Source organism: Podarcis cretensis (assembly GCF_951804945.1).
Source record: "Podarcis cretensis genome assembly, chromosome: 5".
Lineage (NCBI taxonomy): Eukaryota > Metazoa > Chordata > Lepidosauria > Squamata > Lacertidae > Podarcis > Podarcis cretensis.
This window is the reverse complement of record NC_137174.1, coordinates 38,812,479-38,838,487: the sequence shown is the minus strand read 5'-3', so window position 1 is coordinate 38,838,487 and position 26,009 is coordinate 38,812,479. Positions and strand designations below refer to the sequence as shown.

Here is a 26,009-nt window from a genome sequence, read left to right as displayed (position 1 = left end):
TCCCATGTGTTTTGTGTGAAGGTTTTTTTAGTTCCACTTTCTTCTTCGCTATAACTCTGAATTTCAAATGGGCATTATCTCTTGCCAGAGAAAAATATTTCATGATTGCCATGTTATGATTGCCATACATTAAATTCACTCACTCAGTGTCATTATTACGTAAATTGGGGGGGGGGGGGGAATCTGTGTGTGTTTCTCCAGAACCATTTTCCAATGGCCTGAAGATGCCAAGCTATGCATTCTTCCCAAGATGTACTCACTAGGATTTACTTTGAAGTCTAAACCACAGAGCCTAGGGCTTGCCAATCAGAAGGTCGGCGTTCAAATCCCCACGACGGGATGAGCTCCCGCTGTTTGGTCCCAGCTCCTGCTTACCTAGCAGTTCGAAAGCACGTCAAAGTGCAAGTCGATAAATAGGTACCGCTCCAGCGAGAAGGTAAACAGTGTTTCCATGCACTGCTCTGGTTCACCAGAAGTGGCTTAGTCATGCTGGCCACATGACCCAGAAGCTGTACACCGGCTCCCTCGGCCAATAAAGCAAGATGAGCACCGCAACCCCAGAGTCGTCCGTGACTGGACCTAATGGTCAGGGGTACCTTTAAACATACCTATAATTGCTCTGTAAAGAGACCTATGGCTATTTATTTTATTTTATTTTCTCTATCTCCAGTAATCTGAGCATTTCAATCTGATTTGCAATGGAAATTCTCAATACCTTTAGATACCACCGTAATTGTTAGGTTAACTTGGGATAGAGGAGAAAGCTGGGAAACAAGAGGGGCATCTAATAATTTCAAACAAAATATCTTAGCAGAGTTTGACAACAGTTTAATTTCAGTTATAGTGAATCAGTTGAATAGTGAATAAATACCACTATATGTTACACGTGGGCATTTGAATTCCATATAGGATCAAGAATCATTTTTAATTACTTGATTTACTACCAATCAGGAACATATAAAAAGCATTTACTGCTATCACCTGGTGGGTAAATTTGTTCTGAATTTTAAATCTCTGGGTCACAGAAAATGAAAGCATCGCTTTCACATTAACAAGGAACGCAGAGCAAGCTCGTGATCTCCCCCTTCTGGTTCCCATGAAATCTGCACGGAACGCTTTGGTTCCACTTTTTGCATCACTCCTTCCCTATTAAAGTTTGTGAGGGAGAGAAAAAACAAAACTGCGTGCAGAAGAAAGGAGTCAAACAAATAAAGATGCATCAGCAGGTAAAGAAAAGGTATGTGTTCTTTAAACACATCCAATCTTTTTAAGCACATGTTGGGAAGGTATCAGATGTTCTCAGGTGGTTTGACATTCCCTGCTAAGTATGTTAAACAATAATAAACCACTGGGTGTGCAAAGGGCCCAGTTACAAATTACCTGCTGTACAGTGGTACCTCGGGTTAAGTACTTAATTCATTCCAGAGGTCCATACTTAACCTGAAACTGTTCTTAACCTGAAGCACCACTTTAGCTAATGGGGCCTCCTGCTGCTGCCGCGCCGCCGGAGCATGATTTCTGTTCTCATCCTGAAGCAAAGTTCTTAACCTGAAGCACTATTTCTGGGTTAGCAGAGTCTGTAACCTGAAGCGTATGTAACCTGAGGTACCACTGTATTTTAAAAGAAGGTAGATCTGGACCTACAGGTAAATCTTGGGTCTGTAGTTAGTGGACGCTAGTCTATTAGAGCAAATAGGACATTGCCCCACCAACCTCAGCCAAACAGGAGTTTCTAGTCCAGCGATTTTAATATCCAAAACCAGTTCAGCTCTTGCCATTTGGCATTATTAAGTTATGCAATCTCCCTAAGCAGAGGGTCCATTTAGCAATGATAACTAATTCTCAGGCAATATCTCCTAACTCAAATGGATATTAACTTACTGTTTGACTTTGCCTCAAAATTCTAGAACCTTTGATCATTCCATGAAGTTGATTTGCAATAACTCTATGACCAAAAATTTAAAGGAAGCCTTTTTCCCCCTGCTGAACTCATAATTCATTGTCAGAATTATGCTTTGACGGTCACTGACACTGCCCACCCAGGAAAGAATTTTCAGCAAAATCCACAGCTTGCAAGTAACTTAAAAGCACCATCCAGCTGTTAGAACAATCAAGAGCTGTTAATTCGCTCAACAACCTGAGTGACCTATTGCACCTTCTTTAAAATACTTAAGAACAAATTAAGCCTTAGTTTTCACTTTGGGGCATGAAGCCATCATTTCTATTCCAAAACAGATGCAGTCGAGGATGCCCCCTCACTGCAATTCCTACATCAAAGTAAGTTTCAAACAGTCAGTCTGGTCAGATTCTATATGTGGAATGAGATGGGTGCCATCTTGTCTTTCGCCTCAGGCAGCAATCTGTCGTGTACTGGCTTTGGGCTGAGGGCCAGTTCATAAGAGCATTTGAGCAATGATCTCCCCCACCCTGCCATCCAGTTACATTTTCCAGTATAGTGAAGATAATACTTTTTTTAAAAAAAGTTAAAGTACACACCCATGGATATCCACAGGGGAGACAGCAACAGAAAGACCTCCATTGGCTCCCAGTACATTTCTGAGCACCATTCAAAGTGTTGGTGCTGACCTTTAAAGCCCTAAATGGCCTCAGCCCAGTATAGCTGAAGGAGCATCTCCACCCCCATCATTCAACCCAGACACTGAGGTCCAGCTCTGAGGGCCTTCTGGCGGTTCCCTCACTGCGAGAAGTGAAGTTACAGGGAACCAGGCAGAGGGCCTTCTCGGTAGTGGCACCCGCCCTGTGGAATGCCCTCCCATCAGATGTCAAGGAAATAAACTATCTTACCTTTAAAAGACATCTGAAGGCAGCCCTGTTTAGGGAAGTTTTTGCTCTGCCTGGGTCAGAGGAATATGCCACAGCGTAGGCACCGGCAGATATTCCTTGGCGACCTCCCGGCTGCTACTCCCGGCAGATAAGCTGGCGAGGTCTCGGCGATTTTTCTCAGGCTGTGAGAAAAACACACCGTTCCTTCTCTCTCCCCTTTGGTGTCCCCAGGGAGGGGAAAGAAGCAGACAGAAATCTATTTACATCTTTTATTTCTGTCCTTTACATCAGTACAGAGAAACATATCTGCACTCAACAGCAGTAAGAATAAACTCCACCCATGTACATCCTGTACAGGTCATATGACACACACTGAGCTCACATCCTGTGCTCAATAAGGAGAATGGACTGCCCCTTTGTTTCCATGGCAACAGTCACAAACTTCCTGTTTGGCTTTCCAGCCACAAGCAGCTGACTGAGCTGCTAGAGCCTTTGCTTGCTGCTGCATTGCTGCTTTAGAATAACAGTTTTTAATGTTTGATGTTTTATTGTGCTTTTAACATTCTGTTCGGAGCCGCCCTGAGTGGCTGGGAAAACCCAGCCAGATGGGCGGGGTATAAATAATTATTATTATTATTATTATTATTATTATTATTATTATTATTATTATTCCACAGATTCCCAGACTTCATTGTTTTAAACAAGGACGTTTCAAGCATTTGTATAAATTCAGCTATTATAGAAAATGCACATGCACTCTTGTTCGCAATTTTTCTAAGAAATCAGCCTGACTTCACACTTTTAATGTTTTTATTATTATTATTTTAAAAATCTCTTGGGGGGGGGGGATCCTGCAGATGCCCCTGGTCTCCCATCTACTCTACAAACGTGGAGATGGCTGTTCAGCCAGTAGTGTGAGCATTTCATCTTCCTCCCACCTACGCACCCAAACAAACAGAAGAACAGCCCTGCTGGATCAGGCCCATGGCCAGCCTAGTCTGGTATCCTCTTCTCGCAGTGGCCAACCAGATGCCTGTGGGAAGCCCAGAGGCAGGATATGAATGCCTCTTTTCCCCTCCTGCCCTTTCCAGCAACTGAAATAGAGGAGAGCATTTCAGTATCTGGAAGCAGCAGGGACAGCCAGAAAGGCCAGCTGTCACCACTGACACCTCTGCCTCTCGCTTTCAGCAGCTAGGACTGGCCCCTCTTTCCCTCAGAGGCTGATGCAGCCAACTGCTCTGCGAAGAAGAAGCCAGCTAGGCAAAATGCCATCGCTGCCACCTTTTAAATAAGGCTATTAAAAACCACATGCATTTATTTATTTATTTTACTTGGTTTAATGATGTGCTATTTCTTTTGCTGTGCTTATTATGCACTGGAGGATGGTCAACGGGGTAAAAAAATAAAGCTTAAAATAAATAAGTCAGCCTACATAGTTTATTACTGATTTAGTAACTTCCTTCTGCAGCTTGGGAGGCAAGGTGGGAAACCTTTATTGCTTTATCCTTGGGCTCTTCCTGGTTTTCTGAAAAAAAGCAAACTTCAGCAGTATAGAGAGAGCAGCGCATACTATGACTTTACTGCCCGGGTTACTGTAATATCTTTCACAGCAGGAGATGTGCATTCCAATAACGTGCTCTGTAAATATGTAGTTTCTTAGGATGCTTCCGGACAGGCACCTAATAGGTCATTAGATTGTAGGCAACCGGTGTGGTATTTTTAATGTATCACACTTTTAGCAGAAAGGGTATATCCAGGTTGAATAGCAAAGGCAGCAGGAGGATGCAGGCTGCCATTTTGATGCCAGTGATATCTGTTAGATAGTGCTAAAGATTTTCATGCATTGGGAGCACCCGTCTCACAATAAACCCCCTGTCTGGAAGTACCCTCAGAGGCAAGTTCAGATCCAGTGCAATTATTTAGTTTTCTCTTTCTACCCGGACGGCCCTGTCATTAGGCAGAGTGAGATGGTCACCTCAGGTGGCCGATGCTGAGGGGCATGGAGCAAATACAGCAGTTGGACTCATTTTCTCTTTGTACAAGAACAAGCATGAAGGAGGTTTCCCAGCCCGTTCACAGGTCCTTATAATCTCAGTGGAAACAGTTGGTCCAGGCGAGTATTAACCGCTTTCAATTTTAACCTGAGGACTGTCATTTGTTCAGTTTTAATTTTAATTTATTTGAATTAATTTTGGGATGCATTTCAATCGATTGATTGCTTGTTTTTATGCATATTGTATTACTTATATGATGTTAGCCGCTCCTAGCCTGGCTCCAACCAGGGAGGGCGGGGTACAAATAAAAAAATATTTTTTATTTATATTGTGCCATGACCTGCACTCTCTTAGATACCTTCTGCATTTGAGCAAGCATTGTTTTCAAGACAATGGCCCTCTACTAGGTGTTGAAGTGAGGTTTAAGTGCCTGTTAGATCCGTTTGCATACATGAAAGTGGAGGCCATCTTTGCCTCAAATAACTGAATTTCTTGAGCCAGCCCTGTACACACGTAAGAATGATGTCTGGTGTTATTCAGATATACTTTGGCAAATTTTGTTTTATGCATCCATCCATCCTTCCGAAGCCAGGCCTAATGTATTTTTTTAGAGAATGTTTATCGAATCAAGCTAACAACAACCATTTATCATCTTAAATCAGTCTAAATTGTTGTATGAGAGAGAGGAAAGAGAGAGAAAGAGAGAAGGAATTGTTTTAGCTAATCAAAGCATTTGCCAGCGAAGGATTTTATTTCCGTGAAATGTACTTGCTAAGGGCCTTCATTCTTCACAATTGCACTAGCGGTAATTTGTCGGTTATGGAGAGTGGCAAAGGCTTGGCGGAGAAATGTTCTGTGTGCACATCCAGGACATGTTTATCAATCTGAAAGATCCAAACCCAGACAATGTCCCCTCTCTAGTTTTCATGCCCCCAAACAAAAAAACCAAATGAATGGAATGAGGAAGCATTTAAGATGTGCTAAAGCTGCTGTAATCTGAATCAATGGTGCTATTACATAGTCAAGCCATGCAATATTGCACAAATGGAAAGACCTTTCTGCAGGCCAAGTCAACACAAGACCCTTTTGTGCAGTATTTTCTGGTGCAGCATGCAACCACGTCAGGTGGAGTGAGCAAAAATCAAGAGATTCTAAAGAGAACACCAAAGAGATTTCAAACTGAAATATATTTTTGTGGCAAACAGCATGGAATTCACCTTTGGGGTCCTCTTAAGAGACCCCTGCAAATCAAGAACTGGCGTTTGATCTGCAAAGCAACGAGGTATAGCAACCAGAGCCCACTGAACTGTCTAGCAGGGCCAGAGCAAGGGCTGGTTATTCCCTTTTGTGAGGAAGAAGTCAAACAGCTCTTCCTAACTGTGGAATGAGAGGAGGAGGTTGGGGAATGGGGGAGATTTCAAAGCCCCATCTCCAAATTCACTTGTCAAAGGCAAGTTTTTGGGGTGAAAATCTTTTAAAATATATTTAGCAAGTATTTTAAGATATTTTAAAAATTAACTATGGTTTCATGTGGATGAGGAGGAAAGAACAAAGATTAGCTCCCACTCATTATTTGTTTGGGAGTGAAACAACTCATGAGGGCTGGTTCACACATGATGGAAATCCAGCCTCTAGTTTATCCCCCCTGCCCTGCACACCTCCCCATCCAACATGGCAAAGTCAGGAGTGGGAGTGGAATAAAGCAGGGATCTTTAAACAGCACACACCAGCACACTGCTTATTCACATTTAACCATATTTTAGAGGGCTTTTTAAATGAAAGTTTTTTTATCAAAACTTGAAAAACAAAACATAGTTTCATTTTTAACTATGGTGGTAGCAGACAGCATGGTGGGAGTGCCAGTACTCACCTGACCTCACCTAAAGCTGAGTCACTGCCGTGTCATCACAGCTTCCATGGGATACAGGTGGAGCTGTGGTCTAAACCACTGAGCCTCTTGGGCTTGCCGATCAGAAGGTCGGCGGTTCAAATCCCCGTGACAGGGTGAGCTCCCGTTGCTCCTGCCAACCTAGCAGTTCGAAAACACACCAGTGCAAGTAGATAAATAGGTACCGCTGCGGCAGGAAGGTAAATGGCATTTGTGTGTGTTCTGGTTTTCATCACGGTGTTCCATTGCGCCAGAAGCAGTTTTGTCATGCTGGCCACATGACCCAGAAAGCTGCCTGTGGACAAACGCTGGCTCCCTTGTTGAGATGAGCGCCACAACCCCATAGTCGCCTTTGACTGGACTTCACCATCCAGGAGTCCTTTACCTTTACCATCACAGCTTCCACTACTGAACTATGGTTTAACCTTGCATGAGAACAAGGTCACCAACTCTAGGGCCCCTTGCCAAAAAAAGTCTTCGACCTCCTGTCCCCAATGCTGGTATCAGAGTGATACACTGTGATAGACATCTTTTGATGACAAAATGTCCTTGATAGAAACAAACTTACTCCATGCTTTAAAATAAAAGTTTTGTTTTTGTTTGTAGATATCCTAAACTGGCAAATGGATGAGCTCCCTAAGGGGTATGGGGATTACATTTTCCTCTCCATACTGAGGTAATAATGTAGAGCTGGCGCTTCAATACAGCAGGAGACAATAATTCTGAAATGTAAATCCCTCCCTGACCCATTAAGGATCAACAACAAAAGAGATAAGAGAGTTAAAAGAGAAGAGAATGGGTATTGACATTACGCAGTTCCAACATTATTGGTTTTTGTAAAACAAAAATAAAAAGAATCCTTTAACATTGATTTTTCCCAATGTTCACTGGCCAGTTATTCATTGATTATCATCTAGTGCATTTTTACACACAACATAAGCTAACAAATTTAACAATTGGACTTGTCAGGGAGGAAATACCACCGCAACTGTTCTGGCAATATTGGTCAGTATAAAGCAGTAATGTGTTTTTATGTTGTTTTTATTAGATTCACATGAAATTTTTACTGTTCTTGTAAAAGGCTCGGTGGAGATTAAGGTATTATTCCTAGCATACTGTTGACACAGCTTTTTGAACCTGAGCTGCTGAAGCAGAAAAAAAAGCACGTGGAGCAACTGCAATCAGAGCTCCTTTAATCCCAATTCCCTGGCTTTAAAGTGCTGCTTAATCAATCAAAACACTGTGTTAGACGCCATGCGGCTTATAACCAAGAGCTACATATCATCTTTAAATAAAGTCTTAAGTTGAAAGCTCATTTCATGCTTAGCAAGAATTTTCTTGCTGAATCGATATTGCCATTGTGTGTGCCCTTTGAGCAAGCGCCAGTGGTTTCCAGCTACAACATTGGAGTATTGCAGCATTGTTGGCTGAAACATCCTATAGATGTCTAGGCCACATCCAGACATCCTAACATTTAAGCTGCCACTTTAAACAATCAGGGCTTCTCCCAGAGTATCCTGGGAACTGTAGTTAGTTAAGGGTGCCAAGAGTTGTTAGGAGATGCCTGTTTCCCCCCAGAAGGGTACAATTCCTAGAGTGATTTAACCATCAATCCCTCTTCATAAGAAACTCTGGGATCCTCCAGCCTTCTTCAGCAGATCCTCAGGGTGCCCTTGGGGAGACAGGGAAAAGAAAAGGATAGCAAAGCACCAGTAGAACAGCTGCATTGGATACCACCCAAGGTTTTCAGGGACATTTTGTGACTCTTGAATAAAAAAAGTACAGTGTTCATCCCACAAATGTTAACAGGAAAACATTCGGCACAGCCCTGTTATTTTCACAATACATTTTTTTTTCTTTTTTTATCATAGATTTTGCAAATTCCTTTTGAGTGGGGTTTTGATATCAACATCAACCAATTGCCATAAACAGTATACACAACAGAGACTCTGAAAAGCCCAAGATATGACTGCAGCCAAAGAACAAATATAATTCAAAGAAATTGCCCAATTAAATTGAAAAGCACATTGAAATACACACGCACACAAAACCACAACTGAGCATTTCAGCAACAATCGTTAAAAAGTGAAAGATGAAACGGAATTCTTGATGCATAAGTAGCAAGAGGGTGACGTACAATATTTTTTTTTCCCCAGCCGTACTAACATAACCATGAATTTATGATGGAGTAGTAACTAAGGCAGATTATAATGGTTTTAACATTTACCTGGGAACAGGGATGCCAGCAGAATTTTCTGGGCCCAGGACACTGTGAGCGAATTGAGGCCCCTGTCCCATCACAAACAAGAACTGAGACTTGCATATAAATTTGAGGTGTGTATAGAGGCAAATTTAGAAATGCCATACATCTCACCACGGTGGGGCAGAATGTTACTGGGTGAGGTGACTTTGATAAGTATAAACTTTGTAAAAATAAATAAATAGAAAGGACCATTGATATGCATAATAAGACAAGGGTTGAATTGGTTGGTCTGCTGCCATTGCTCTTGTTCCATCTCCTGTTTGTCTCTTTGTCTTCTCCCCTACCAGTCACAAATGGGCACCAGCCATCACTTGTCGCATCCAGACCAATGTTGTGCCTCCTCCTTGATGAACGGCTACAGAGGTGCACATGGGCCTCCCGTTCCCAATAAACTATTAGAGGCTACCGACTATAACCGCTTCCCAAAGCTCTAGCAGAGTTTCCCTGGCGGCAGACGACAGAACTGCAGACAAGCTCAAATGCACAGTGAAAAATTACTGTACTTTATGCAAGCATTTCCAGGTGCTACAAACATTTTAGTTGCTACTATTTACAAACTATTTACACTCTTCCTCCTTCATCGGCAGGGTATACTTTTAGTCTTATGATAAATGGTCCTGATACTGCAAAGTCATAGTATCAGGACTTTTAACTGCATCCGCCTTTTAACTGCATCTCTATCTGATACCAATTAAGCTGCCACTCCCACACATTGAAGAAACTTCTTGAACGCTTTTTTAAACTTAAAGGAACCTTCTCTCTTTCTTTAAAGAATGTATTCCTAACATAAGCAGCCTGGCACACACTGCAGGAGAATGGGGTTCTGTGGAGCTCTATGGGGCTCTAATGTTTATCTTTCCAACTGTGGGTGTTTGGGCCTACATGAAGGTAGACCATGACCTGGGTTATGTGCATTCAAACGTACATAATTGAGATGGTTCAATTATCAGGTAATGGCTCTGTATCTCCTCAGGTGGCACGAGAGGTAGCATTTGTTTGAAAGAGGGATGGGGGTCGGGGAATTTGATTCAGTTTGCATTTCAAGGTGAAACCTACCTAATTTGCAGTTTCTAATACAATAGGAAAACCCCAACAGAGGCACGCTTCAAAAGTCACACTTCTCTGAATTTTGCACTGTGAATCTCCAGCCACATAATGTGCACAAAAATGCATAAACTAGGTAGAGTGTTCATTTTTTTTAAAAAATGCATATATTAGTGAAAATAACATCAACAATGCTTTATATTTGAGGAAATGGCTTTGCAAAAAATATGTGTGTAAGGCAAAATTTCATAAATATTGCAATATATACATATGTGCATATTAGGAGAAAATTGCACTAACAAACTGTTAAAATTTCATGGAGACTTAAAGAAAACTGATGTGGAAATGTGGGGTAGGGGTTGAACACTGGAATTTTAGCATCCTTTCATTTTTGGAATTACCTTGTGCAAGTAAGGCTCATTGATGTCATTTGGTTTGCAAAATGCCTTTTAACCTGATGCCAAATTGTGTTGTTGGGTTTTTTGCGAAACTGGTGCAAGTGACCGACTGTATTTTGTCTGCCACAAAAACAATTGATTGCACAACTGAAGGTCTGCTAATGTGAATCTTTGGCTGTCATCTCCACAGGTGTTATTGTGCCCCTGCAGTCTTCCCCAACTTTTTTCTCAGCAAAACGAAGTTTTTTCTTCACCTTAAACCTCAATAATCACACCTTCCTGCAGTTTGTTTCCTCTTTCAGGAAAGGCTGGTTATCTCACTCAGCTTGAAAGGACAATTCATTCTTGTGGTCATTTGATAGTTCAAAGTAACAATTATGCCTTTCCTCTTTTTTGTCAATTTGATTTATCCTCATTCCTCAATCATGGATCCTCATTTATGTAGTCTGTCTAGATGTTGGAATGGGTGATGTTCACGCTCTTTCACAGCCAATATACTAAGGCTGAAGTTTGAACCATTTTTGCCTGGGAGTAAGCCCCATTGAATGGAATAGGACTGACTGAGTAGCCATGCTTAGGACTGTGCCTTAAAGCAAGCTGTAAGCTTGCTCCTGAAACCATTCGTTTTACTTGTAGGGGTTTGGTCTCTTGTAAAAGCAGGATTTTGATCTTTTGACTGGCAAAAAGATTTCGATCTTTTGTCTTGCACACACAAAATATTTTTTTTAAGATCTGTCCACCCTTGGCCAAGGCAGGGTATGGTGTACTGTATATGCATTCTGTGTCTCTCATTTTTATAAAGAACTACTTGCTCAATATAAAAAAGCATTGTAAAAAAAAAAGTTCAGTAACATTCACATTTCAAATGAAAACAAAAACTGTCTATCCTTCTCCTCAGTGGTGAAAAAGTACCTGGATTATTTTCTTTATAAGAACTAAATGAAAAACATGACAAAGTGAGAATGAGAGATGAGAACACTGAATAAAACTTGCGTAACTCAGAATGACCTGTTTTCTTGATTAAACTCTGAGGCATGAAGCCCCATTTCAGTTTTCCTACCATCTCCCACTACCACCAATGACATACATGGCTGACTAGCTAGCTAGCAAACAGGATTTGAAAGATAGCAAAGAGGAAGGGAAGATAAAGCATGTTAATGGCTGCCATAAGCAGAGTATATAGGAATCCTCTTCAAAGGAGAAAAATAGTTTTGACATAGAAATTGGTTGCTGCATTCACCATAAAGCAGCCCTTTTTACTGCAGTGATCACAGGAATAGGTTCCTCTAAATACTGAAAAAATCCTTTAGAGAAAAGCATTAACTCGGCAACTGCAGTTGACATTCGTAATCAAGCAAATCTGTCTCCGTTTGAATGAAAGCTCGACGGTTGCAAAAAATTGAGTCCATCCCTAATGTGGAGAACTGAACTTAAGACTGGAAAACCAAGACACTGAGAAAAACTAAAATCAACAGATTTGCCCATCCCTAGTTTGAAAGCACCCTCCACATCAAACATTTGCCATGCCCTTGCTGATAGAGGGTGGTATTCACCTAGGTTTTTCTCAGAGTAGACCCATTGAAATTAATGGACCTAGCTTAATCATGATCATTAATACTGCCCATAGTACTTTTTATGATGTGGGGCAGGGGATTACGTGGATACAATTTCAAACACATTTAATTTAAAGCGATATTTGGTGCAAATGATGACACCAGTTTCACCCAAAAACATCACTGGTTCAAGCAGATCCTCTGAGAAGCATCTACCACAGGCTTCCTCAACCTTGGCCCTCCAGATGTTTTGAGACTACAATTCCCATCATCTCTGACCACTGGTCCTGCTAGCTAGGGATCATGGGAGTTGTAGGCCAAAAATATCTGGAGGGCCGAGGTTGAGGAAGCCTGATCTGCTATATCGAATTAATGTTACACAACATAGTCTAGTAACTGTCTTTTCTCCTTTAGTGAAGGAAGCAGACTACATGTGCAGGGCAAATATGGCAGAAGCGTGTAACCATTCACCTCTTGCTCCTAGCACTGTCCTGGTACTAGGGGAACATTGTCGCTCCAACAGCCTTTTGCATGTGGCACACAGTGTACTTAATAGTAATACACACCTATTTTACTCCAAAACGTAGCATCTCATGGCCCCTCCCACCCAGTTCTCAGTTCCACATAGCAAAATTAAGTGGGCGGTTTCAAGAAATATAAGCAAATTTCACTAATTAATTTTCAGCACAGAACTGGGAATTTAAATGTTAAAATGCCAGACCTATTCAGGCACCAATGAAAGCTATCAGTGAATTTTGCAAAGAGGATTATAATAATTGATCTTCCTGGGGATATTGCACGGGGTTTTATGCAATGCATTCCCTGAACTAGTTTTATGAATTTAAAGGCTTCTTGTTTCCCTCCCACTGGGCACAGCTAGCTTGTCAATCATCCTCCAAACACACAGAACAGTTAGCTTTCAGAGGAATAATAGACAAAGCAACTCCTCTGGACTTTAAGCAGTTTGATGACTAAGAAGAACACTTGTATGTGGTAAGTTGTTCTTTAAATACTCTATACACAGTATCTTCATATCTGTCTGCATTAGGCTTGTTAATAAAATGCATTTATGCTTTAAATAACCACAGTGCATTGATAGTTGCTGCTTCTGTAATGCCAATATTGATTTTAAAGGATGTTGCATATTTCATATGTTGAATGCTTGATAAAACACCCATGGGAGCAAGTTGCTACAATTTAGCAAGTAGGTTAACAGTATAATTTCCAATTAACTGCTGCTTTAATGGGTACAGTGAGAAATTACTTTAACGACTACAGTAGTCAATCCATGTAAACAAGACTTAGGAATTTGCTTCCTGTTAAGTGGAAGAGGAGTTTTAAATAGTTTGGATTTTTTAAAAAAAGACAAGAAATATGCTTGCGTCAATCCCTCTAAATACAAAAACTCCAACATAGGAATGGGAGATTGAGACCTGACTTTAAAGTAATTACTTCAGTCTTTAAAATATATATTAGCACAGAAAATACTAAACAGGAAAAGGAAAAGCAGGATGTGGAACAGAATATCCTCGCCCTCCAGTCTTGATGGAAACTTTTACATTTGTCATGTCACAGTGACTCAGGATTCCCGAACGAAACAAGCTGATTCCTGTCAAAATGAGTGATAACTTCATTCTTCCAGCTTTATTTCTAAATGGTAAGGTTCCATTGTATCTTTTTCTTCTTCCACTTCTTCCACAAAAATGCAATGTGCTTGTTACTGACTGATCTTTAAAAATGCTGCTTCTATAGCTGTATAATTATATTTATAAGAACATAGTGGGATTTAGCTTACACAAATGCAGCTCTGTTTTCTGCACCATCTATTTTAGACTGTAAGCTCATTGGGAGAAGGGACCTATGTTCCTAATTCTGATTATGCAGTGCACATTAATGACATGGGGCATAGTAACAACAACAACAACTGCAGAACTCTGTGATCACCAGTGTGACTTAAGTACCGGAATTTGCTTTGGAAGCAGGAATATGTTGGTCGCAAGTAGGGACATCTGAAGACTTGGTTTGACCTGCATTTTTAAGCAAACTGACCTGATATACACTTAATGCACCAGAAGGCAGTTTCCTCTTCAGGTTTCTGTACTTCTCCAAATTCACGTTATAGTTGAGTACATAAATGCATGCAGAGGATATCTGAAGAGGAAATGCATGCCAAAAAAAATGCACATTTTGTGGAAAGAATACATTCAACATGTGATTTTTGTGTGTGTGACGTTCAAAAAAATTAACAGAATGTGAACCTGAGATGGCTGAAATAGGTTGATTCATCTATCCCTAGTGCCTAGTGTTGTCAAACTAACCTTAGTTTGTGTGTGTGTGTTTGGTGGGGACCAGAAAAAGTTCTACACAGTAGGCTTGGCTAATGGGAAGCTCATAGGAGATGCTCTCAAAGCCCAGTTTCCACCTAGCAATGCCCCAATGTGAACTGCAATGAAAGAACTGGCCTTGAAGGATACAATCTCTTCAAGGCCAATTTTGCCATGAAGTTTTGGGGGTTTTTTTGGGGGGGGACAGGTCCTCACTCAGGTTTGTGCATCTATTTTATCATGAACATCATTAAGGAGGCTTATTTTGTTTGCTTGTTTATGGCATTTCCGCTCCACATTTTAACACATATGTTCTCAGGGTAGCTTGAACAGCTTTGTTGTTGTTTAGTCGTTTAGTCGTGTCCGACTCTTCGTGACCCCATGGACCAGAGAACGCCAGGCACTCCTGTCCTCCACTGCCCCCCGCAGCTTGGTCAGACTCATGCTGGTAACCTCGAAAACACTATCCAACCATCTCGTCCTCTGTCGCCCCCTTCTCCTTGTGCCCTCCATCTTTCCCAACATCAGGGTCTTCTCCAGGGAGTCTTCTCTTCTCATGAACAGCTTTACTGTCATGTAAAACACAATACAGAAAAATAATAGAAACAAAAACAAAAGCGAGGAAACAACAATGAAAACACCTTGAGTTAGTCCCCAAATGCCAGACAGAATGAACATACTTTAAGTCATCTCCAAAAGCAAACTAAAGAAAACCATAAATGGGCTTCTTTTCAAGAAAAGTAATGTAAGAGCAACAACTAAAAAGGCTCTGTTCCCAGGAGATGCCAATCTCAGTACCCCCAAAGGATGCCACCTGGAGCTAAGTTGAAGAACACAGAATGTGAGTGCTGAAAATCCCAAATTAATTTTGTGGATTCTAAAAATACAGTACATCTGTTTCTCTCTTCTTTTTTCCAGCAGTGAATGTTGACAATAAATTTTAATAGGGATAGGTTGTCGGCATTTACTGGCACATCTCTGAATTTCTGGACATTCACAAATTTATCTGGGGTTGCAAACATTCGTTATAACATATTCATACATACACTTACATGAAACAGAATGGCAGAAATCAAGGCTTCCAGCAATATGTATTTTAAGATGTGATTTGATAAACAGTAACACTGAAAAACTCAAGATAACAAGATAAAAGATTTCCTACATACAAAACCAGTACATTTACTCCAGTAAACGTCACATCGGCAATACACCATTATCTAAACTTGCTGTTGATGGTGGATATGCTTTTGATTTTTGCTTTGCGTTGAGTGGTGAGACATCTTTGCCTCCTTGTCATGTTCATCGCAGCTTATGAGCAGAATGACTGCCACTGAATGAAATGTGAAATGATCACACTAACAACTGTGCAGCCACTGTAAATGGATGTGTAGCTTTAAGCAATGACGACCACAGGGAGGGGGGGAAAGTTGCAAAGAACACTTCCTCTAATAACTTCCAGAATCTCTCAGTAATGTTTAGTAAAGCAAACAGTTTCTGCTTTACCAGAAGAAGCAGGTCAGTTTGCCCTTGTTGGGTGACCCAGCATGGCCACAAAACTACCCTTCCGGGAAGAATGTGAGACTTGGACTGCTATTCAAGTGGCAGATCTCCTGAGACAGGTACTGGACTGATATGATATTCTAGACAATTGAATGTCCAAGATTAAGAGGCGGGCACGGTTAAAGAGTTGATGTAACATTCCTCCATTATTTTTGAAGACATTGTGGCAAGCTCTCAGAGGCAATATGCCTGTGAAATTCTTCTATTATTAGCCTAAAGTACCAAGAAAGGGAATATTTCATTAGTCGCTTGTGTTATACTGAATGTTATCACAACATGTACAGTTGTCAGATTGCCATTAGGAATATGAATCTGGGTGCAGAACAGTTAACATACGTAACATTTCAACTTCAAGATCCTCCTCTACATGCAGCCATGAGCAGACTCATATTCTTGACTTCAAAACTGCCTGCACCCTCCCCTCTTACCCTCAACACAAGGACCTGCCTGGCCATGCAAGATGCAGGGTTCAAGAATTCTTGAAGGGGATCACCCCCCCCCAGCTATGGTGGCCATGTGACACCTAACAAGTCAGCTGACAGCTTCAAGGGGCTCACCAGGCTGTAAGTTATATTAGGGGAAATTGCTTTGCAATACAAGTTTATGTTAGGCAAAAATATGTACATAGATGTTTACATTTGGGAAAATGTGCACTAAAATGATTGATTTTATGAAGATTTTTTTTAAAAAAAATGCACACTGGCATGAATGAAATGAAAATAAATAAATAATTGTACCCTGCCCATCTGACTTGAGTTGCCCCAGCCACTCTGGGCGGCTTCTAACGTATAAAAACATAATAAAACATTCTGCACCATGCCGAACCTTGTACTATACAGTGTTGAAAGCTGATTGATAAGAGAGAGAAACTGAAATTGTTAGATTTGCCCATTCCTGTGCCAGCTCTTGGAGAATCTACTGCACTTGGAGAATCTACTGGAGGGTGGGGATTAACAGCTGAATATTCCTCAAATGTGGACAAGCCCTAAGCAAAGCTTGTAAGATTCATCTGCAGCGGAGGCAAGGCAGCAGAGGAATAACAGCTGAAAACAATATTCTTGTGTATGTGTATACATCCATACTGGTAACCAGTGTTTTTTTTTTCTGGGGAGGGACACAGGGGTACACATACTCCTAAAAATTTTGTGAATCTTTGTACTTTTGTCCATTTACTGTATTTATTTTTCCCGATTTGAGCTGTAAAATTGTGATTTTCTTGATTCAAACTGAGAGTACCCCTAAACATTTTTTTAGAAAAAAAAGCACTGCTGGTAATTGTATGTGGGGCACAGGTGGTGCTGTAGTCTAAACCACTGAGCCTCTTGGGCTTGCTGATCGGAAGGTCAGTGGTTCAAATCCGTATGATGGGGTGAGCTCCCATTGCTCTGTCCAGCTCCTGCCAACCTAGCAATTCGAAAGCATACCAGTGCAAGTAGATAAATGGGTACCGCTGTGGCGGGAAGGTAAATGGCCTTTCCATGTGCTCTGGCATTCATCACGGTGTCCCAGAAGCGGTTTAGTCCTGTTGGCCACATGACCCGGAAAACTGCCTGTGGACAAATGCCAGCTCCCTCTGCCTAAAAGCGAGATGAGCGCCACAACCCCATAGTCGCCTTTGACTGGACTTAACTATCCAGGGGTCCTTTACCTTTACCTTTTACATTTACTAATAACTGTAGACACCCCTTCCTCACTCAGATAAATATTTATTTTCTTCCTTCTCCTCATATTGCAGCCTTGTCCTCTTCAGTAGTTTGTCCTGTCCTGGCTTCTGAAGCAAGCAGGGGGACAGTATTATTAAACTGATCACATCCTTGTCATTTTCACCCTTGTAGAATGTATGATCTCACAGTGCCTCTGATGGTGCTAATTAGAGAATAGCTGCAACCCTTGACACACTTAGCAACACTTACTACCTGGTGAGAGGTTATAGGGATGTGGAAGTGGAAGTGAAGCAAGAACTATGCACTCACAAAGCCTTTTTGTCAAAATATTCTCATTTAGCAGAAAGGGGGCATATAATACTGAGGTATTTATGTCATTAAACAGGGCAATCCTGAATGTGTTTGCTTTTCACTTCTATTTCCTTCTATAAATTCAAGATCTTTTAGAAGTCACATTTTATTGTACTGTTTTCCCCTGACCTTGCATTTCTACAATGGATGTCTGCACCGCAAAAAAAATTCCACTCCTGCTAACTTCCTCTTTAAATCTAGACATACAACACATCTGTCCATGGTACAGGGTACAGGTCAAGAAAATATGACGTTTTCAAAATAGTGTTGTGTAAAATTAAAAAACAACTCCAAAGGAAATGACCCAGCAATCTTCTAAAAAAAGGAACTGTGGCAAACTTTCTACTGAAATACTTAGTACAAAACTTATCCTACCCAAATTGCCTATTAATAGGTCGTGTCACTGGCTATTTTACCAGACTAAGCCCCTGGGGCATAATCTCCCTAGTATCACGATGGCCAACAGTTTTTAGGCATGTGAGCCACAGAAAAGGAGACATAAGCCCTCCTGCAGCCATCCAGTTGTGTCTCAAATTGCTGTTGCTTATGCCACACGTGTGACCTGTGTCTGGTACAGGGATCAGAGTATCAGAATGGGATGTAGAGACCCAGGTTCAAATATCCACCCAGTCATGAAGTTTACTGGATGACAGTCACCACCTGTTCACTTAACTTACCTCACAAGGTGGTTGTGAGAATAAACAGAAACTGTACTTAAAACGAACATTCTTCAAGGCACTATGTCAGCCTGAAAGCCATCTAAAGGGTTTGTGTAATGTACATATCACCAGTTCTAATATCACCTTTCCCTCCCTCTTCCTTTTCAGTGTGGGATGCATGACTGTGCCCGGATAGTGGAAAAACTAAAGATAGACGGAGCTCGGTTTTTGGTAAGCATTTTTCATAATTTCTCTTAGAAATTGTTAACAGAAAGATGGCCTCCCTTTTAGTGAGCAGCAATGATCGTGCCCTCACACTGTATAACACTGATAGAGTAACACCAGTATTCAGACTCAGATGCATGAAGGCAACAGAAAAATATCAATATAAAATGAACACAAAGAAAAGTGAACCTTGCCTTAAACATATAAGCCAAGCAATATATATTTAGAGTTCATTTCCAATTGTGTTGCAAGAAGTGACGAAATGTCACATGACAAAAGATCTGGAGGAACTTTCATGGGCTCTTTCACTTTTCATCACAATTTAATATTGCTCAACACCGTTGACAATGTAAGATCAAATCCGTGGTAAATTTATTCTTCTGATGGCATTTTGCCAATGCTGAGTGATTAGTTATGTGCAAGTTAGGCTGCTTACAAATCTAGAACTATTCATTTAAACTAAAAAGAAAAAGAAAAACAAATACAGGCGCAAATTAAAATTAAAATATTTGGAAAAAGCTTTCCCTGCCTTTCCCCTTCACTGACCTTCCCTTCTGTTAGGAGTCTTGCTTTATTTAGACTGTAAGTCTGTGTCTAATTTTATATACAGAGCCTGCTTCTTGAAGGAAGACTGTATGAAATTTAATCATACAGGAATCATGAAGAGAAACTAGCATTTTATGGCTGTATGCACTCTGCCAGTTGACGGTCTTGAAATCTGCACAGAATATGACTCCCTGGAGGGTTTTGTTTTTAGAAGAGTGTGATTTTAGCCCTCATGACTGTAGAGAATTTGTTCTAAAGTTGGGGAACAGCCTGCAGATCAGGAAACAAAAGTACACTTTATGTGCTATGTTCAGTGGGATAAAGTTGTGAAAACATTATTAGTCTTGTGCCCTGCGACACTCTCCCCCCTGTGTACAGGGAGCATGTAAAATAAATAAAGGAGCTATACTAAGTTTAGGTGCCTCCCTAACCCAACAGTCAGAGAATGCAACTTCATTAATGCTAATCTGTCACTAACAATTGTAGAACTTGAAAGTCTTGTTATCACCTCATTCACTTGCCAGAGCAAGGAGGGACCATCAAATTACCCTAGCAAAGCGGAGCAGCTCCCCCCTTCTGACGGCTCGGAGTAGGCTTGGGAGTCGCGGCAGGCGGCGCGCCAAATGTCACCCCCTCAGCGAAGACACCTGGGGTGGGTGATGACAGCACTCCTGCTCTGAAAAAAGGCCCAGAGCTGTGCTTCCTCACCCTACTGCACTAACTGCTTTCTCCCCATGGGATTGGTGCCCACACCCCAAGTCTAATATCAGCTTGCTCTCCCTGAAACACTGGCAAAAACAAGACTGGTTTAAAACTTCCAGACAATAGGACTTTCCTTGTAACAAATGGCTTTTTAGAAGTCACCCACAGGCTATTACTGAACCATGGCATGTGTCCTTTATTTTCCACATCTATTTCCACACATAAACCTCCATCACACTGGTCCTGCTTCTCACCCAAATCCATACCTTCTTTTACCTTCTATTGTTCATTCCTTGCACACGTATTAAATTATATTAAATATTAAGATTCCAAATAATGTAGGGTTGCCATCTTTCAAAAAGTAAAAACCAAGACTTCCCCAAAATTGTCAAGCTTTTTTCCGATTGACTTGCCTAGATCCAGGACAAAGCGCCCCCTTTCGGAAATTCCACAGGGATATCAATTCCATCTTTGGAATCCTGCTAATGTCTGGGAAAATTCAGAAGTATGGCAGCCCTAAAATAATGCAATCAAATCAATTAAGCAAAGTAAACCTTTGGACATGTATGTATTTCACTGTAATTAAAATCAAGAGGGCAGAATATCTTCAATGGCATTTTATTTCTCCCTCCTCCCTTTATAGATTAGAAACAGTCCTGCTTTGCAAGGCATTTTTCCAAATTAGGAGACAGTTGATTCAATTCAAAGGGTTTTAAATGCCAAGCTGAGAAGACGCAATTGGCTTCATTTTTCTCAGAGCACTGAACATTCATTACTGAGGGACGAGAGTGTAGTAACAGAACAAACATATAAAACTATTGCTAGGGGGTGGTTTAGTTTCAGATCATATGTCAAACACTGCACGTTAATTGAAAATGAGTCTGAGCGATTCAATTGGATAGAGCGCTAAAACCTGGCAATTAACGCCATGCAAATATCCAATGGTGCCATAAAGCAGGCCAAAGGATCTTCAGTTAATTGGTCCAGAATTAAAACAACTAGCACAAAATTTAGTAATAAAACTGGCACTCAGATTCATCCAGAGTGTGGCTCTTTTGCGCATTTCTCAGCCGCCTTGGGCCTATTATAGCCCAACTGCTTTTGTAGTAGTTCTGTGTTGCAATGACAAACTCATGGCATCTTAAGACTGCTGGCTTGTTGGTAGCCAAAAGGGTAATCATTAGACAATTGCTCTTAAGTCCTCCAAACGGCACAAAAGCAGACATTGCCTCACCCCCACAGCTAAGGATGATGTAACCTCAGCGTGTCTGTGTGAAGAGAAGCAATAGAAACTGCCATTTAAGCAGGGGAGTGAGACAAACTGATAATTTTCCTTCCTGTTAAACTGTGATGGATTTGGTGCATGTTGCCTCTGACAGTTGCTAATTGGTGCTAGCCTGCAGGCTCAACATCTAGATCAGGTACAGGCAACGTGTGGTCCTCCAGATGTTGCTGGATGCCAATACCCATCAGCCCCAGCTTGCAGAACCAAAAATATAGTCAAGGATAATGGGAATTGTAGTCCAACAACATCTGGAGGGCCACAGGTTCTGATCTAGATTCAAGCAGCTGTGAGGCAGTGTGAGGTGGCTGACTCAGGAAGCAGACACTAAAAGGGAAGGGAGGTTGATTTTATTTAATATTTGCATTCTGCTTTTCCAACAACAAATGTTGAGTTCAAAGCAGCTCACAGTAACCACAATAGCATTAGGAGGGGGAAACATTGTAAACACCATAATATTAAACACAGAAACATATAAATAAAGCAAACAACAATAAATTCATCAAAACAGCTAATAACAGTTCAGCAAAATCAAAATATGGGAAAGAGCACCAACCCTGTACCAGATGATTTCCTCTCTCTGGGAAGCTGCTTCTTTTCTCATGGCAGCAGGTATCACCACATTACTGTATCCTCTTTGTCCCACTCTATGGTCTTCTTGAACCATAGAATGGGACAAATAAAAAAACAGCATGGGGGGATTGTAGTATAAAATGTTAGCCGGCGTTTCAAGACATGCTCTGATCGGAAACAGAGCAATATGACTGTTCCCTGACTTTTGCAGATGTAAGCAGTACCGAAATTGGGGCCTCAAATAACTGACTATTGGGTGGGAATGGAATATTTAGAAGGAAGCTGTGGTTGGCTGATAGATCTCACTTGCTCTGCCTGATATTGGTTATTTTAAAATGGAATAAATAGTGGAGGAAATAAGCATTTTTGTCTCCTCCATTTCTAGTTCAAACATAGAAAACACAAAATGGAGGAAACCCCCATGCTCAGTATGTGCATCATCCCTGCACTTACACAGCTGTGCTAGAACCTTGGAGAATCTCTTTAGACAATGAGTTGTTTATTCCTGTAACAGTTCTTTTAATCTGTAGTTCTTTCTTAACCTCCTTGGCTAGCTTTATATTTCCTGGCTCCCTCTACTTCCCACATCCCTTACGGCTGGGGAGTGCTTGCACTGCATCGACAGTCCCAATGCCCTTCATTTGCAGGCTGCAGCTGATTTCAGAGGCCACTAAACTCACTTTCCACTTAGAACCACAGTGAAAGGGTGTTTCTGAGGTAGAGTTGGATATAGAGTCATTCCCAAGGGCTACCTTATTTCCTAGTTAGTTTTCAGCATTCAGCTTTACACTGGCTGCTGTGGCCAAAACATAAATTGAGTGAAAGAGGAAAGAGATCTCCCCTTCTAGATTTGTGGTTTTAAAAGAGGAATGACAGAACCGTAGAGTGCGATGGGACATGTTTAACACTTGCCTTGCAGTTCAGTGTGAACCTAATGCTTTATTATAGCTGTCAAGATATTGCTTCACTGTGTGTGTGTTTTTATATAAAGGTGTGTATCATCAATAATACTTTAAGTAGAGGAGGGAGCTACATTATTTATGCTTACTAGATGTTACCAATGACAACCGTGGCCTAGTTAATGTACTGTAAGCATGCCAGCTACTGCCGATAAAGAGAGGGAATGGTGCCTTTAAAAAAAGATACAGATAGAATTTACAGTGCTTGGCTATCTGCCTCAAAACACTTTCAATCTATGTTTGCTGTGTTGAGGAAGGGCTACTGTTCATCTTAGAGTTATTCTTTATTTTAAAGCTTTCTGGATTACCCTTGACATATTGTTCTCCGCTATATGATGCATTTTTAAGCCTTTTGACTGGTGCAACTCCCATCAGCCCCCAGTCAAAGGCTGGTGTAATCTATTGCTAGCATTTTTCAAAGAAAGAAGCTGAGGGTTCTAACAAGGAAAGGTTGTTAAAGCAAACGGCATTTAAAGCAAACAGAACGAGGAGACCTATTTTAAAACCTGAGTTTAGAGGATTTAATACAGTGGTACCTCTGGTTTCAAACTTAATTTGTTCTGTAGGTCCGTTCTTAACCTGAAACCGTTCTTAAACTGAGGTACCACTTCCCCGCTGCTGCCGCCGTGCGATTTCTGTTCTCATTCTGAAGCAAAGTTCTTAACCAGAGGTACTTGTTATGTACTGAAGTTCTCACCCTGTGCCAGCAGAGGGATACTGTAGATAGTTTTCACTCAGGTCCACATATGCAAATAGGGGATTAAAAGTGACGTTCAGTGATTGGATAGTTACAGAAAGTGCTTACAGTTGCGTTCTAGTGGAGCTCTATATAAGCAGGCTGGCTGAACCCTTCAGTTCTGTTCTGTTCTGGCCTGTGAATAAACAAGAGCTGTTTGAAGAATCGCTGTGTCGTCTGATATGTTCACCCACAACTTAACAGTACTACTTCCAGGTTAGCGGAGTCTGTAACCCGAGGTGTTTGTAACCCGAGGTACACTGTAGTTGAGCACATTTGCATTCCTCGGCAATTGCTCTTAGTCTCTTTAACAAGCTATGTTGATATGCCTCCAATGGAATGCAAACTATAAAAAGCGAAGACATATTTTTGTCTTTTTATTTCCTCCTACAAGAATAAGACAGAAGCCAAGTTAAGCATTGTTGTGTAACCATTACTGTTGATGACTAAACTGTCACCGATCTGTAATAAGCCAAGTAAGTGAGTGAGGAGAAAAAGGCAAAAATATAGCAGGTTCATCTAAAAAGTCAACACATATACACATAGGCTTAATGTGTTTCCAGTGCTGGGTTTTTAATCCATGTGTGATATTAATCCAGAATGCATATGTATCCTTTATTTTGCTATAAGATGCTTCTGTATGATGCATAGTCCTTAAGCCTTAGCATTCCCACTCATTGACACCTCTTGGTGTATGCACAAATTGTAGCTGTGCTGATGTGAAAAGCTAGGGGGCAAAGAGCTGTGAAACTCACTGGAAAAACCACTAAAAGCCCTGAGGGAGAGAACTATGAATGTTTCTGAATAAAACAGCCCTCCCCAAGCTGGTGCCCTCCAGTTAAGTTGAACTACAGCTCCAGTGAGTCCCAGCTACCATAGCTAATGGCCATGGATAATGTTAGTTGTTGCTCAAAAAAATCTTAAAAGCACCAGGTTTAGTAAAGGCATAAAAGAAAGCATAATTTCTCAAGTTGTTGGGGATCATAGCAGCCAATGCCTAGGAGCTAAGTTCCCTTGTCCCCGCTGAATATCTGATGGGATTGCCATTCAAATGGTGTCTGTGTGCCGTGTCTTATGGTCGGTTAAGCAGGGTGGGGCTTACCTGGGCTCCCCCCTCCATATTCCCTTGTTGAGAATGGGGAGTTACCAGTTCCCTTTCCAGTTTCTAATGCATCAGCAAGTTATTTCTACAACTACTACTGCTAGCTGTTAATGTACATTTTACAGGAAAACAAGCGGAAACAATCCTTTCCCTATGAGGAGTTTCCACTCTAAATGTTGATAGTGAGAGAGGGTAAGAAAATCCCTTCTGGATCGAACCAAATACTGGTACTTCTTTAGTCTAGCATCCTGTTGCACAAAATGGTCAACTAAACCATGGTGGCTGTTATTCATTGGGGCTATAAAAAAGGTAAAGGACCCCTGATAATTGTCCAGTCGCGAACAACTCGGGGGTTACAGCGCTCATCTTGCTTTACTGGCCGAGGGAGCTGACGTTTGTCCGCAGACAGTTTTTCCGGGTCATGTGGCCAGCATGACTAAGCTGCTTCTGGTGCACCAGAGCAGTGCACGGAAATGCCGTTTACCTTCCCACCGAAGCGGTACCTATTTATCTACTTGCACGTACTTTCAAACTCCTAGGTTGGCAGGAGCTGGGACCAGGCAATGGGAGCTTAACCCATCATGGGGATTCGAACCACCGACCTTCCAGTTGGCAAGCCCTAGGCTCAGTGGTTTAGACCTGCTGAGCTACCTGCATCCTAGCACCACTCGCTATAATAAATAATTATTATTATTTATTTATACCCCGCCCATCTGGCTGGGTTTCCCCAGACACTCTGGGCAGCTCCCATCGGAATATTAAAAATCCAATAAAACATCAAACATTAAAAACTTCCCTAAACAGGGCTGCCTTCAGATATCTTCTAAAGGTCAGATAGTTGTTTGTTTCCTTGACATCTGATAGGAGGGCGTTCCACAGGGCGGGCGTCACCACCGAGAAGGCCCTCTGCCTGGTTCCCTGTAGCCCCAATTCTCACAGGGAGGAACTGCCAGAAGGCCCTCGGAGCTGGACCTCAGTGTCCAGGCTGGATGATGGGGATGGAAACGCTCTTTCAGGTATACTGGGCTGAGGCCGTTTAGGGCTTTAAAGGTCAGCACCCACACTTTGAATTGTGCTGTTATTGTGGAAAGCAGGGAGGCCAACAGGAGGTGGAGCCAGAGCCAATGACAGGCAGAGTTGCACCCTGACTTTTCTGTAAGCCAGAAGGCAGGCAGGGGGCTAGTAGAGCCATGCCCCTTTCATCCTAATGGACCAGCCTCCATTGCAACCAGATGTCTATGAGAATCCCACAAGCGCAATAGTCCTCTCTCACTCATGATAATCTCCAGAAACGGGCATTCGGAATCATACTGCCTTCGATACTGGACATAATATATATCCGTCATGATGAGTAGCCGTCACTAGCCACGAATATGTCTAATTGCATTCTGAATGCATCTAC

General features: G+C 41.5%; 2 protein-coding genes across 4 annotated transcripts in view; one reads left to right on the top strand and one right to left on the bottom strand.

The window, feature by feature from the left end:
* Window positions 1–17,584, bottom strand: part of DNTT (DNA nucleotidylexotransferase) — a 137,922-nt gene extending 120,338 nt beyond the window's left edge. The window contains exon 1 of the mRNA XM_079978454.1: window positions 17,463–17,584. Within this exon, the coding sequence (XP_079834580.1) occupies window positions 17,463–17,536 (74 nt within the window). The 5' untranslated portion in view covers window positions 17,537–17,584. The remainder of the gene's footprint in view (window positions 1–17,462) is intronic.
* Window positions 12,856–26,009, top strand: part of BLNK (B cell linker) — a 99,150-nt gene continuing 85,996 nt past the window's right edge. The window contains exons 1-3 of one of the 3 annotated variants that reach the window (XM_079978435.1): window positions 12,856–12,917; window positions 13,500–13,581; window positions 18,651–18,713. In XM_079978435.1, the coding sequence (XP_079834561.1) occupies window positions 13,579–13,581; window positions 18,651–18,713 (66 nt within the window). In that variant the 5' untranslated portion in view covers window positions 12,856–12,917; window positions 13,500–13,578. Of the gene's footprint in view, window positions 12,918–13,499; window positions 13,582–15,667; window positions 15,868–18,650; window positions 18,714–26,009 lie in introns of those variants that run through there. The other 2 variants (XM_079978433.1, XM_079978434.1) reach the window with 2 other exon arrangements.